The 15,068-nt window shown below is 49.7% G+C and overlaps 1 protein-coding gene across 6 annotated transcripts in view; it reads left to right on the top strand.

Annotated features, from left to right (window-relative positions):
- Positions 1 to 7,090: 7,090 nt before the first annotated feature.
- TNIK (TRAF2 and NCK interacting kinase) overlaps positions 7,091 to 15,068 on the top strand; it is a 200,695-nt gene continuing 192,717 nt past the window's right edge. For 3 of the 6 annotated variants that reach the window (XM_068144998.1, XM_068145000.1, XM_068144996.1), the window contains exon 1: positions 7,091 to 7,416. In XM_068144998.1, coding sequence (XP_068001099.1) covers positions 7,360 to 7,416 — 57 coding nt within the window. In that variant the 5' untranslated portion in view covers positions 7,091 to 7,359. The remainder of the gene's footprint in view (positions 7,417 to 15,068) is intronic. The other 3 variants (XM_068144999.1, XM_068145001.1, XM_068144997.1) reach the window with 1 other exon arrangement.

Below are 15,068 nucleotides of genomic sequence, written 5' to 3'. Positions count from 1 at the left end.
GATTTTTTTCCCCCCCTGTTTTGACAGGACCTAGAAACCCTTTTTTCTTTTTTCATTTTTTTCTTACCTTTCCTTTTTTTCTTTTTTTTTTTTCTTTTCCTTTTTTAAGACCATTTTTATCTAATTCCAGGAGGAGTGCTTTCATAGACTGCCACATCTCCATGAAGGCATGAGGAAGTAAACACCTCTGAGAGAAGCCTCCACAGAAAGGCAACAGTAGTTGGCTCAAACTCTATCTTCCCACTCAGACACCAACACTTCAAGCACCACTCAGACGATTACTTTAAGTTGCTTTAAGTACCTCCAGTTGTTTTCTGACTTGCTTCTGCTTTGGACAATGGCTGTGAGTGGAAAGCCTAAAATATCAGACTTGGGAAGTCTGCTATCTGGTTTAACCTTTCTTATATTGTTTTGTTTTGTTTCCAAATAAAAGACCTCTGCCTTTTCCAGGGTGAAATGATGAGCAACCAACATGCTCTCAAGAAGGCAGAAGTATAGTGCCTTTGTGGCTCTACCTTCTGTGCAGAGCAACACATCTCACCAGCTGTGGTGACAATGCTGATAGAATCATAGAATCAATAAGGTTGGAAAAGACCTCAGAGATCATCAAGTCCAACCTGTCACCCAAGACCTCATGTCTACTAAACCATGGCACCAAGTGCTATGTTCAGTCCCCTCTTGAACACCTCCAGGGACAGTGACTCCACCACCTCCTTGGGCAGCACATTCCAATGGCTAACAACTCTCTACGAAGAACTTTCTCCTCGTCTCAAGCCTAAACTTCCCCTGGCACAGCTTGAGGCTGTGTCCTCTTGTTCTGGTGCTGATTGCCTGGGAAAAGAGACCAACCCCCTCCTGGCTACAACCTCCCTTCAGGTAGTTGTAGAGTGCAATAAGGTCTCCCCTGAGCCTCCTTGTCTCCAGGCTAAATAATCCCAGCTCCGTCAGCCTCTCCTCACAGGGCTTGTGCTCGAGGCCTCTCCCGAGCCTCCTTGCCTTTCCCTGGACATGTTCAAGATGCTCATGATGAAATGAATTGAAGTCTGGAAAGATATCTATGTGCCAAGGAGGTTTTGGACCTAGATTGTCTCCCATCTCAGTGGTCGCTGAACACTTTGTATATTGGCCAGCAGCAAACCCCACAGGACCTTGGTTGTCAGCACCTTTGCTAACTGCAATGCACAGTTCCAGTTCTGTAACCCTTTGCTGAGGAGAGAACCCTACCCACACCTCAGGACAGATTATCACTGAAAAAAACCAAACCAAAACAAACCAACCTCACTGTTCCTGAAATGTGTCTTAATTAACTCCCAGCAATTTGCATTTGACAAAAGATAGAGCCAGTTTCTCTTGTTCTACTGATCTGTGCTTAATGCCAGGTGGGGGTGGCTTCAGGTCAGGTGTTTCTCAGGCCTGGGGCTGCCTTTGGTCTGCAAGGCAAACCAAGAAAGAAGAGGGGAAAGAGAGAATATAAATACTGCTTGTCTTAGGGTAGTTCATCTCCAGACTGATCAGCATAAAAACACATAAATAATTTTGATAAAAAGACACCTGAAAAATGGAGCAGCTGTTCCACTCCATGGACAGGGCTTTAAAGCAGATATTTTTGGGGAGAGTTCCTGGGAAGACTTTCCTGCTGTGGCAGGTGGGTTCTGGAGAACATCCCTGACCCAGCAGCTCCCATGTTGTGGACCTTCTGCATACTCATGTTATCCTTGAGATCTCAGCAAAGAAAGGAGAAATTAGTATTCCTCTGTGGGCCTGTGGGAAGATGGTTTGCTGGGGGCAAGGCTGCCTCAGGTTTTCTGCAAGCAGTGCAAAAATGGGATTTGGATTGGTTTCTAACCAGTCACCATTGGCACATTCTAAATGACTATAAAAGACCTGACACCCTCACGAAGAGCAGGGTTGCCCTATGATGGATTTTTTTCCTCCTTCTTCTCTGCAGAAAAGGCACGAAGGAAAGAGGTTAATTGACAAAACAATGCTAGTGTGGCACGTTCCCAAACAGTGACATGGAAATGTATTGGCCAAATCAACGATGTATTAGGTCTCTGATGCTATAGCCAGCCTGATGGATGACCAACAAAAGGCATCAGTACCTGCTTGCATCTGCTAGAAAGGCCCACACCTTATCCTGTACAGTTCTGTTGTACCTAAAAATTGCAACTTTACATTTAAAGTTTAGTGTTCTGGTAAATAATACAGTGGCACTTCAAAGGGTGGAAGTGCTTGCTACCCTGGAAAAACCTCCTTGAAGTCATGCAAGGCAGATAGTGAGTCTGATCTACATAAACCAGAGGAAGGGCACAGCAAGCACTCCTGCTTCTTCCAGCACCTTGCTGGCCTTGCTGTGGAAAGGCTTCTGGGCTGTTGTCTCCTTGATAGCTTCGGCCCATGAAAAGGGAAACGCAGCTTCAGTGGAAGAGGCACAAAGGAAACTCTGTGACAAATATTTTGGAGAACAGGAGCTTGGAGGGGTGCTGTGGGCGAGTTAAGCTCCTGGAAGTATACCATCTACCCTCTCTTTCCCTGCAGTGCACCAGGACTTTGCTATTTACAGGCACCGTGCTGTTCCTTGGGTATGGATCCGTGGAGGTAGGGTTTTTTTCCGGGAACCCTTGCTGATTTTCCATTTACTCCCCCATTGCAGTGATCACAGGGGTTTGTAGCTGAACAATGTTTAAATGAGGGAGCGATTAACTATTCACAGGGGCATTTGTGTGTGTGTGTGTGTGTGTGTGTATAGCTCCAGGAGAAATCTTGGCAGAAAGGTTCACACGTGAAGTCCTGCTCAGCTCCTAGGATGCAATGGAAAAACACTTCTCTCCCTGGAGAAGAGCCCATAGCAGCAGAAGGACGAGCAATCAGTAAGTGATAATGAATCAGTTAAAGTGCATTCGAGGAGATCAATAGATGCAGGTTAGGACATGTGCACCCGTTCCTTCCTGAGTGTCTTTTAACACAGCGGCAGGTTATCACGTTAGCCTAAAACCCTATCATTATGCATTTAACAGTGTATTAATTGCTCAGCATCCTCCATTCAGTTTGGGCAGAGCCTTTTAACTACTACTTTACTTGGACAAATTCTGGGGTAAACCTGCTTGGACTTAAGGAACCCTAAAAATTATGCTGACACCAGCTATGGGGCTGGTGGCCACAGAACTGTCAGAAACAGGTGGTGACTCAGGTGTTCTGGTGGAATAAATGATGTGTGAAGACCCACACCTCCTTTCTTGTGTGCTTCATTCCTTTTCTTGCTAATCTTTTGGATAGTGATCCAAAGTCCAAGGCACCTGAAGCTCTTGCTAATCAGACAAGGCCTTACATGTCATTTAGATTTACTCATTCTACATAGACCCCTCATGAGATAATTAGTGGTGGTGGCACTGTTAGATAATTAAATTCAGTTTTATGCAGAGGTCAAATGACCTGGATAGTTCATCTGTGAGCTGATGCTCTTCAATTAGTAAATCAAAAATACTGACCCTGGCATTAGCCCCTGACATCTGCCAACAGCAGAGCTTTGGTTCATTAAGGTTCTCATTGCTCACCAGGGCTGACCAAGGTGGGGGATTGCCAACCTGCAGGAGAAACTGACATTTTCACACCTCTGCACTTTCTAAACCTCTCCACCTTTCTTCTAGGTCTCCTTAAGATACTGGAGGGCTACAGGAGTCCTTATTGTGGCCTTCCACTATCTTAAGGGAGTATACAAAAAAGCTGGGGAGGGACTTTTTAGGGTGTCAGGTAATGATGGGACTAGGGGGAATGGAACAAAACTAGAAATGGGTAGATTCAGAATGGATGTTAGAGATAAATTCTTACCATGAGGGTGATGAGACACTGGAACAGGTTGCCCAGGGAGGTGGTAGAAGCCTCATCCCTGGAGGCTTTGAAGGCCAGGCTGGATGTGGCTCTGAGCAACCTGATCTAGTGTGAGGTGTCCCTGCCCATGGCAGGGGGGTTGGAACTAGATGATCCTTGAGGTCCCTTCCAACCCTGACAATTCTATGATTCTGTGATTTTATGAATGGGGATGAAATGGCAAAAGCAACACCGCAAAACAGTCCCAGCTTCTGTGGAAGTAGAAATGTTAGATATGGAGCTGATGAGAGACGCAGGGAGCTAAGCTAGGAGGGGCTGTACTCTTCTTCCATGGCTCTTAGCTCATGAAGGAGGGGATGTGGCAACTGAATGCCATCTTTTGGCTCGGCAGCTGCCTGCCCGTGCTGCAGCTCATGTATAGCTATGTCAGCCCTGCGACACAGCCAGGCTGGCTGGAGGACAGGGCACCACATGGCGAGAGGGACTGTGGTGAGACACAATGGGGTCCAGCTGCATTCCCAGGGGACACCCACCAGGTGGAAACACAATTTCATGCTGAACTGACTCACAGCAAAATATTTTGGGCCAGTTGGACTGAGTACTCTGTTTTGAGTCACAATGACTGCAACTGAAAGATTTTGTTTAGATGCTTCTGGCAGACAAACAGTACACAGAGAGACACAGATATACACCTCCTTGGAAAACAAAAATAAAACCCAACAGCAAATGAAACAAACTACCCAAAAGAAACAGCTTGGAAACTTCACTTTCTATAGATAAAGCTTCCTGCAGAAAACAACTGCCCAGCTCTAGCTCTTCCTGCAGCCTAGCTGGGTATCAGTACAGCCCATGCAGCAGTCCTGGCATCTCAGGAGAGGAGATGACTGGGCACGCACTTCCCTGCTGAGGCTGATCCTGTCCCCTAAGCAGCATGGAAACAGCAGCCTTTACTGGGATTTTCCTTTCACCTCCCACTAGCACTTTGTGGGCTCCTTATGTCAGTGATAACACAAGGGTCCTCTTCATTTTTACCATCTTGACAGACAATAGATAGATTATAATTAAATCACAGTTTAGCCTGTGATTGGGCATTCATGTTGAGGATCAAGGCAATCTGGGCTGGGCATATATATACACTTCTTCTTTTTTTTCTTCCCCTAATCCTTAAGTATTTCACAAATAATTCAGTCTATTCTTATATGGAAAGCACATCAGAGCAAGCCAGCATCCTCTCTCATCCTGTTTGTTCTTCCCTTCTCTCCCTGAGAACAATGAACGCAGGAGGAAGTCTCGCATTGGTCTGTTACCAGTTTCTAGGCAGTTTTGCTTCCAGCTTCACAACTGCCAGCAAAACATTGCAATACCCAGGTTTGAACAGACACGGGTGACTTCTGGTTTAAAAAAAACAGCCCAGCACCACGAAAGACGCAGGAGGGGGCTCAGACAGTCCCTGGTGTTTATTTTATCGGGTTTAGCATTTTGATCAAATTTACCACTTTAAATGCGAGTGAGGACGAATGACTGTGCAAGAATACATCGAGGAGTGATGGTTTGTGGCTTAGGAAAAGGGGGATCAATCTAGGCAGGCTGCTGTCGCTGTGGGTTCAGCACAGCCCTGCACGCCTCACCCACGGCAGGCGACTTCCACTACCTGCCACTTCAGCAGTTCATTACCAGGAAAAAAATCACATTCGGCTGCACCCTCGCAGCCCCGCAAGCCGCAACGCTACTGTCCCATCCCCAGCCCCTTTTAGCCCTGCTGGGATCAGGAGTAATAGCGTTAATAAGCCGCTGATGCAGTCCCTTCGCTGCAGGCTACCCGGCGAGCGGAGGGCGGAGGCACCAGCGGCACCGATTCTGCAACCACCTCGGTGGATCTTATCGCTTCTGGGGAGGGTTCAGCAGCTCCTTCTGGCCTTTTGTCTATCTGTCTGTCCCAACCCAGCCCAGGGAGGCTGCACCTCCAGCACCAGCTGCGGCAGGCAGCCTCCCCACAACTGCAGGGCTGTGTGTAACACAATTTATTATTTTATTTTCTCCAAGCAGAACGTGTAAGAAAATCCCATCCGCCTGCCAGTTGACTCATGTGTAGGGTTTCCACTTCCCAGAGCTGCATATTGTAAGCTCCTGACACAAGTTGATGTTGTAAGTACAGCTTCCATACGGTTCTCTCAAAGGCAACAGATTTTTTTATACATATATATTTATATATGGCACCTGGTTTGGCAGGAACCACATCCGAGAGAGGGAAATAAGGGAAACAGTAAAAGCGGAATCTACCTAGCTATTGCTGGCTCGGGAGGGCTTTGGGCCAATTTCAAAGACAGCATAAAACTCTCATTCTGACTCAGGAACAACATGGAAGTCGATAGGGCTAGGATGGCTTCTGAGTGAGAGGAAACAGGTCACAAAACCAGATCTGACATCTGGATCCAGATGGAGAAGGGCCGTGTCTCGACCCAGGTATCCTGAAGTGCATAAAGCAGATGGATGGCATGAAGAAAGAGCAGGCCCTAGTGCTTCCTGATGCTCCAGCTTGGCACAATTTGGGTTCAGCACCTGAAATTTGACAGCTTTTCCCATCAGACTTGACAGGCACAACTGGTCTGGCACTGGGGTTCGGATGCAGGTAGCCTGGATTTTTCTGCCAGTAATTTGTCATGGGGCGGTTGTCTGTGTGCTAAATAAACCCTTTGTGGGACTTTGCAATGAGGTGCATCAGGACTGGAATCCTTCAGCACATACAGTATGGTTCTCACAGGCACTGTGCTCAGCGCACAGCACCTTGGTCCAAGTCAGTGCATTCCTCCAGATGGTCTCGATGCCATGAGCAAGTGGTACCCACCACTGAACCATCCTCATCATCGTGGCCAGCATGGTGACCATGGTGGATGCAGCAGCTGGCAATGGAGCCCCATCAGGCAGTGGCAGGGCAGGGAAAGAGGATCGAGCCCATCAGGGCAGGCACTGGGGCAGGCAGGTTGAAGGACCGACCCCCTCAGGGTGGGCACTGGGGCAGGCAAGGCAGGCAGCATGGCAGCAAGGGCAGAGGCTCGAGCCCCTCAGGGTGGGCAGGGCGGAGGCCCGAGACCCCCCCCCCCCAGCCGCCCGTGCGCTAAGCGCGGCCGCTGGATTCTGCCCGCGGGGCTCTGCCCGCCCTCTGCCCGCCCCCGCCCCCTGGTGGCGGGGCCCGGCGCCGCCCCCGCCCCGCGCCGCCGCCGCTGCTGCCGCTGCCGCCCCCTCCCCGCTCCGTGACAGACAGCTCCGGCGGCGCGCTCGGCCGGGGAGGCGATGCGCCGCCGCCGCCGCCATCCCGGCGCAGCCCGCGGCGTGCCCTGCCTGCCGGCAGCCTGCGGCCGACCTTAGCCGCGCTGCAAGGCGGAAGGGCAGGGGCGGCGGTGGCGGTGGTGGCGGCAGCGGCTTCTCCTTCCCGGCGCTCCGCATGCGGAGAGGCGTTAAATAGCGCCAGCGCCGCGGTGGCCGCCACTGCCCGCTCGGTGGCGGCGGGGCCGCCTGGCCGGCGGCGGAAACATGGCGAGCGATTCGCCGGCGCGGAGCTTGGACGAGATCGACCTTTCGGCGCTGCGGGTAAGGCGCGACGCGGGGTCGGGGCCCGGGGTGTGGGGATGCAGGAGCGACCTTCCCCATCCATCCATCTGTCCATCCATCGATCTATCCCTCCCTCCGCGGTGTGAGGGGTGCGGGGGCTGCGGCTGTATGTGTATGTGCGGCTGCACGTATGTAAATATGGGCATAGAAACGTGTGCGCGGGCATGTGCGTGCCCGCAGCCTTGTGTACGCATGTGTGTGTGCGTGTGTGTGTGCATGCGTGTGTGCATGTCTCCGCACAGATGTGTACCTGCCCGCGTCGCACTCCACACGGGCAGGTGTGTGCACAGGCACACGGGAACGGCCGTGCGCCTTCCCGTGCGGTGCAGGCTTCCCGGGACTTGTAGGGGACCACCGGGAGAACCGCCGGGTACGGTCCTCTGCAGCCGGGGTGAGGGCACCGCGGAGCCCCCCTCCTCGGCGGTGGGGCTGGGCAGTGCCTTCGTGCCGCTCCAGCACCGTGCAGCACGCATGCACACACGGACGGGGTCGGTGGCATCTCCCGGCAGCGCCCCAGATCCGGCTCTGCCACCCGGGCATGGACCCCACAGCCTTCATCCATCAGCCCTCGCCGTGCCCCTTCTCTCTGCCTCCTCCTCACCCTCCCAAACCAGCCCCCCACCCCCACTCCCCCTTGGAAATGAAGCTCGTCGTGTACCCTTGAAATGTCGGGCTCGTCAGAACGTGTCAGCCTCTGCGTGGGCTGTGGCCTGATGTCCCCCCCGGTCTATTTTTCCTGTAACTTTCTTCTTTTCCCCCCTTTCTTCATCCTTTTGGTGGAGATAACAAGCTATTTGGTAACGGGGATGGGGAGGCATTTAGAGAAGCAACGTTTATTGGGGAGGCAACGGCAAGGCTGCTTCTCTCAACCTGCAGCCATAGAGAAATAAATAAAATTAAGCAGAATCTGCCAAAGACTTGCACAAGAGTATTTTTAGAAATATTAGTTTCTTCAGTGCAAAGAAGAAAAGCCAAAGAAGTCTCTCTTGATTCAGTTGCCCTACTTTCTTCCTGGTGAGTTTCTAGTTGACGAACAGTGTAAATGATTGCTCAGCAATACACAGTGTAGAGGAGATTGGAGCTGGGGGGACACACACCACCTGCCTTAAAAACAGACCTGGAGCTCTTGTTTCCCCTCTTGGGTGCGAGATGCCTTGGTGGGGAGGTTGCTGAAGCTGGTGGAGTTAATCCAGGAAAGCAGTCTCATTTTTATGGGGGGAAGGGGGCCCTCTCCTCCCCCACCCCCTCAAAATAAGGTTTATTTGTTATTTTTAACATTTGTGCTAGGAAGTTGATTTGAACTAGGGCACTGTTTTATTTTCAAACTGTATCCACACGTTCAGTTGTTTGTTTGTTTTCTTTCCCCCCTGTGTTTGTGGCTTTTTAATCGCAGTGCACACCAGATACAGTCAGGGGTTTGTTTTCTCTTTAGGAGGAAAATGTATATTTCCTTCCTCCCCCGAGACCCACTGGTCTGTGAGCAGAGCCGTGCTGGCGTTTCAGGGTAACTGGAGACGAGGGGTCCTGAAACCCTGACCAGTGGTGGGGTGGAACTGCAAAGCCATGTCCCCCTTTCCCAGCCCTGTCCCCTCTGCTTTCCCATCAGTAGCTTCTCTGGTAGAACCCCAGCGCCCGTGCTTCTGCCTCTTGGGCTTCTGCCCCCTCTCAAGGGGAGAGACCTGCTTACGGTGCCTTCCTGTAAATGATGAGAGATGGGTTGGTTTGTATGCGAGACAAGAATAGGAGCTTAATTTGGCAAGGTATAGATCTTCTTCTAAACTAAGCTCTTTTAGCACTTAGAATAATTGTTAAAGGTCATAAATTCAGCAGATAGGGCAAGAAGCGTGAATCATTCCATGGGGTCTGAATCAGAAATCAATAGTAAATTTGCTGCCTGAGCACAAAACATGGCAGGGAGGAGTAATTCCCCGAGCCTTGCAAAATTTCATTTATCAGAAACAAAGTGTCACATTGCAGCGGGTTTGTAGACGAGCCTGCACGGGGGAGCGTTGCTCTTGTGCCTCCAGTTTGAAGGGTTGAGGGATGGCTGTGTGAAACCCTGGGAGCAGGTAGTGACTCAAAATCTGGCAGAGGGGATGATTTGTTCCCAGCAGTGGGGAAAGGAAACAAATGCTCTGGCCGCTTATCTCCGAGTTTGAGTCACTGAAATGTTCCACGAGGCTGAGTTTTATGAACAACAAGCAGATGCATATAAAAAAGGTGGACCTTTGACTGCCGGCTTGCCCCGTCCCTTGATTTGGCTTCCTTCCTCCTGTCACAAGGGAGGAAGGTTGGATTTGCAGGACGAGAACGTGCCGTTGAGGCTGGGCACGGCTCATTCGTATCAGCTCGCCTCTGCCCACTAGCCTGCGGGGCAGGGTTTGTAGGGCTGGGCTGAAGGGGCACACAGGAGGTCGCAGGGGCTTCTGCTCTTGCCACACCAGAGTTGATCTTGGCCACGCAGTCGAGCTCCACCGCAGCGGAGCATCTGCGTGACGCGCTGGCAGCTGGGCCAGGAACAAAGCCCTGAATTCTGATTAAAATGCACGGCCTGGTGCGGTGAGGAGAGCACACTTGGGGCTTGCTCCTGCCTTCCTTCTGACATGCTTCTAAGCCGTCGTTGTGCACCGTGCTCATTGCCATGGCACCCAAGTGTCCCTGTGTGGGTGCAGCGGGCTGAGCACGTAAGGAAGAGCAGGTTGGTGCCTAGAACATCATAAGGATTCTTCAAACAGAGCTCTTCCGGTGGTGGTGCTGGTAATGAGGACTGTTAATGTTGCATAAAACTGTAATTTAAAGTGACGAGGCCATTGAACAGGTAGTGCTGCATATTACACTGACAAGGGGAGAAGATAAACTACACTGTAATGTTCTTTTGTATGGGCAGGGAGATCTTTTTGCTAGTCCACTCAGCATGTTCAATAGCCGAGTGACCTGGCAGTGCTATTAGCAGAATAATGATAATGATTAACATGGGGGTTCGCAGGGGCCCTTGACAGGCGTGTTTCAGAAGCAGATTTTGTGCAGTAAAAGGAGAATAAGAATGAGGAGGGATGGATGCAGTGGGCCATACTCTGGCAGTGAATGCATAGCTGATCCCAAGCAGGCAGAGAGATGGGGCTGGGTTTGGGGATTTTTTCCCACCCTTTATTTTTGTCTCAGTGAATGTGAGAGCCTGTCATCTCTTGCTGAAGGCAATGGCCTTGATCCTTCTAAAATATTCAGGTCAGTAGTTTTTCCTCTGCTGCATCTGCCGGCAGGGCTGGGTCTCTGGCTGATGGACTGGCAGTGGCAGGAAGCTCTTCTGCAGTAGCTGCCACATCTGGGTGCATTTTGGGTGCTCTGCCAGGTGCGTGTGAGGTGATAAAAGCTCTCTGGGAGGAAAACCTCTCTCGGGGAACAGGTAACCTGGGGCAAGCAGACCCCTCCCTCCCACAGCTGCTCCCATGTTTGCTGGATGAGGACCTCACCCTGGGTTTGAGCCTCAGTTAAAGGCTGGTTGCTTGCAAGGCTCCCCCTGAGCTGTATGGCCTGGCTGTGGGTTTCCTGCAAGCATTTTTTGGTAAGGAGTAATTGTTTTCTTCATGTACCTGGATGCTGCTTTTGTTTTGAACTCATTTACAAAGCCTAAGCTTCTGTTATTTACTTTAGCAAAGTGCTGAGCATGCACTTTCTGGAAACTGGATCCTAAAATCGTTAGTTGTTTTGGGAATGCCTGGCCCTTAATGCTCAGGCTTGGAGAGGAGACAACACAGAATTAAGGAGCTGGTGGGTATTAGCTGTTGCTGGGAAGAATTGGATGAAACCCAAAAATGTCACTGCTCTTCCTTTAGCTTTGCTTTGTATAGAAGTGAAGTTTCAGGGACCATTTGTTTGCATTAGTTGATCATTGTCGATGGAGATAAAAGCTCTCTTATTAAAAAAAGCCCCACAGAACCCAAATAAGCATGCTGGCATTGTCCTGTTTCCAGAACTTCATCAGTTTATGGCATATTTCAGCTTCATTAAAGATTTAGGAGAAGTTCTAATGGGGGATAAGCGCTGCAAGCCACCTCTCAGGAGCATTATCCTGGCAGCAAAATGTTAGGTTTCTTCTTCCAGCACCTCTTAAAGAAAACCCTCTGTAGCTCGACAGAATTTGGGCAGCTGTTGCAAAGGTCACCCTTCTTCCTAAAGAGGAAGAGGAACAAATTTGACTGGAGAGGACTACTGGAGATTAAAAGAGAAGCTCATTTGTGCTGTGTTTTACATGATAATGCTACCATGCAAAATTTGGGACACATTGCCAACAAATGAATATATATAACCACAGTTCCTGGGGATAGACACTCCCAGGAGTTTTCCATCACTTTGGGACGTGGTTTAGTGGTGAACTTGGCAGTGCTGGGTGAATGGTTGGACTTGAGGAGCTTAGAGGCCTTTTCCAGCTTAAATGGTTCTATGATTTTCTGCCTTCTGTCTTCTTCCAGTGTGATTCAGTGCGTGTGTAAGCTGTGGACCATGACTCTGTCCATGTACTTAGTATATTTTGGGGCTTTTTTCTTTTTTAACCATGAAACCTTGGCAGCTCAATATTGGTCTCTGAATCATCCCAAAGGGTAGACAGTGTTCAAGTCTAAGCCTTTTCTTATTGTATCTCCCTTCCATTCCTTGAGTCAGGAGTGCTGATAGTGGTGCAAATGTTTATCTTCTACACATGCAAGCATATCCTTGGGTTTGTGCTCATGTAAAGACTCTTCTGTCTGATTCTTCTGTATGGTTGATTAATTTTTGTGACTGTTTGGAGCTGTGCAGCCCAGATGCTGCTCCTCTGCAGTTTTCCATGCGTCCTTCCACACTGGTGCAGCGACTCCTCATCTTTGGAGATCTTCAACAATGTGAAAATGTGGGGTGTGTTTAGAAGCATGGAGTGTCTCTCTCTGGTCTCACCAGCTGGTCAGCCATAGCCCTTAATAGTTTGGAGTGAGTTTATAGCAAAACACCTGCTTGAACAGGTTGAAGTTAGAGCTCAAGCATTTTGTTGCATCAAGGTCTGAAGAAACAAAGAGCATCTGGTTGGTGCATGTATTTAAAGTGTCTGATTTTTAATCCATGCAAGAAGGAGTAGTTAGAGGAGACCTTTTTGCTGGCTGCGTGAAGGTAGTTTTTATCTGCCAGGCTGTAGTAGATATAGAGGTGCAGTTTGTGTGGGGTGACAGGGGGAACTGTTTCCATTTGATCTCTATGTAAATCTCCAGAAATGAATCACCCAGCTTAAGGAAGAAGTGTCCTCGGAAGTCATCATTCACGTGGGGCCAGGTTACATGAAAGCTATTATCACCTCCTGGGCTCCATGTCCCAGCTGCTCTGTGCAAAACCTCGCCTGACTCCTCCTAATGGATCCCTAGTCACTGTGCAAGGGTAATTATAGACATCAGCAGGAGTTCTCTGCCTCTGACCTGCAGACCAAGGACAGAGTATTGATCCCTGTCTCATTTCTTCATGCTTCAAATATAAATGGGGAAAATCCTGTTAGATTTTCCATGCTTCCCCCAATAAAAAGCTGCAAAAGGGTGCATGGTGGAGAGGAACAGTGGAAAAGCTGTTGGGGGGTGGGGAGGATGGGGCTGTGGGTTCAGGACCTGTGTTCCAATGAGAGCTTCTCCTTCAGGGGTAGCTGGTATATGACATTTCGCCCTTGCTGCCAGCTGCAGAGCTCTGTTCAGGAGTGCTGTGGGGCACAGCACAGACACACAACAGAGCTATGCCGAGAGTCATCACCATTCCCTCTCCCTCTCTGTCATCACTGGTAGTGATTTCTGCCCCAGCTGCTCTGCAGGTGCCCTGCTTACCCATGGGAAGCATAGAGCCTGCATGACACGAGGTTTCCATTTGCTGATGCTCAGGCATCTTTGTTACCTTTCACAGAGCCATTAAATCAGGATGCAGGTCAAAAGCCACTAGCCTAAGTCATTGATAGCCCCATTAAATGAGGGGTTGAATTTCCCACTTAAAAAGCCAGTAGCTTTCATTTCCTTCCCCTCCTCCTGTCCCTTCTTGCTATTTTGAACCATTTCTGCAAATGGAGGCCAATGGGCTGTCTGCTCTGGGCTCAAGAAAGCAATTTATGGAAGTGAGGTTTGATGTTCTCCATGGAAGTCGTTCATAATCCCTAAAGGAGGATTGTGTGAGGAACATGGTCCTTGGGGAGCAGATTCTCCCTCTTCTGTGTTCCCCTTCAAGGGTGGGTTTAAGATGAGCCCTGTGAGGGGCCGGGCATCCCTGCAGAGAAATGAGGATGCTCAGCACGTAGGACCCCAGCTGTGCAGTGCTTCTGCAGTGGCTCATTAGTGAAAGGAGAGGAGCAGCCACCAAGGTTGGAAAACACAGATAAGAAGTTTAGTGGAAGCTCAGTTATATCTCTGCACACCTGATTTTGTTTTGCCATGGCAAATGAGAGAACCTTTGATTGAGAAGGTTGCTTTCCTGTGGTAATTTTCTGCAGTGCTTGCCAGAAGTTCAAGGTTGTGTGTTGATAGTAAATGATGGATGATTGTAATCAGGTGGGCAGCCCTGGAATATCCAGGTGCATCTTGTGTGGCTGAGAACTGACATTTCCTCCTTGCCTACTCCGTGAGCAAACAGAGTGCGCTGCCCCACGCTCAGCTGCCGAGTTACCCTGCACGCAGCAGAAGGCGTGCGCTTCGCTCTGCTGCAGATGATAACCACCTCTCCTCTGCTACAGGAACCTTGTTAGATATTAATGGCTTTGTGCAAACACCACCCTCCTGCCAGTGAGACCCGAGTGGTTGATGTGGTCCCATCCTTCCTCCCCAGCCACTCAGGCTGAAACCTGACGTGGCCTCTGGCAAGCGCAGTAGCTGCTTCGTTTGTGCAGCAGGCTGTGAACAAGGAGCTGCTCTTCTGAGTAAAGCCTTAGCAGCCCGAGTGGAACATCTTCTTGGTTCCCAGCGCTGCTGCTGCAGCGAGGGTGGGTGGCTGTGTTGCTGTTCATGTGTGGTTTTCAGCTTCAGGGTGCATGAAACCTTTTGTTAGGGTTTTTTGCTTGCTTCCTCCAGCAGTGGCATTTCGGAGTGTAAGAAAGGAAATAAATTGCTCTGAAATCAACGCTTTTTAGAAGGCAGGGATGTGGTTTAGGTTGTGCATTCCTTCCATGACTAACAAAGAATCAGAAATGTAGTTCAGGTGGTTAAGGCTTTCCCCCCTCTGCCTTTAAAAAAACCTCTTTGCTCCCAATTTGGAAACTCAGCGGGAAAACGCCTGCTGCCAGCCGAGTCATGTGTTCAGTGCATGAGAGAAGTGACTGTTTGGGACCATGCCCCTAATCTGCTGGATGGAGACTTTAGGAAGCATTGGAGCCCACAGAGCCTTTGCTGAGGAAGAGCTCTCACAGCTGGAATCTAATAAAATGTGTCTAATACCTGCTGTAGCATGCTACAGAAATACAAGAGATCAAAGCTTCAGAGGCATTTATTTTCATAACTTGTGGGTCAGAGCCTTGCAGGACTAATTGGGGGCTGTTTGATGTCCAGGCAACAATAGAAATCTCTGTAAATTGGAATGTATTTGCTTCTTCCCTTCTCTTTTGTACACAAGCATGTTTTTTTGGGAGACACTGGCAAAAGCAAAGG

The sequence above is a fragment of the Melanerpes formicivorus genome, unplaced genomic scaffold (genome assembly GCF_026170545.1).
Source record: "Melanerpes formicivorus ecotype bairdi unplaced genomic scaffold, bMelFor1.0.p_v2 SCAF_12, whole genome shotgun sequence".
Lineage (NCBI taxonomy): Eukaryota > Metazoa > Chordata > Aves > Piciformes > Picidae > Melanerpes > Melanerpes formicivorus.
This window is presented reverse-complemented; position numbering and strand designations above follow the sequence as displayed.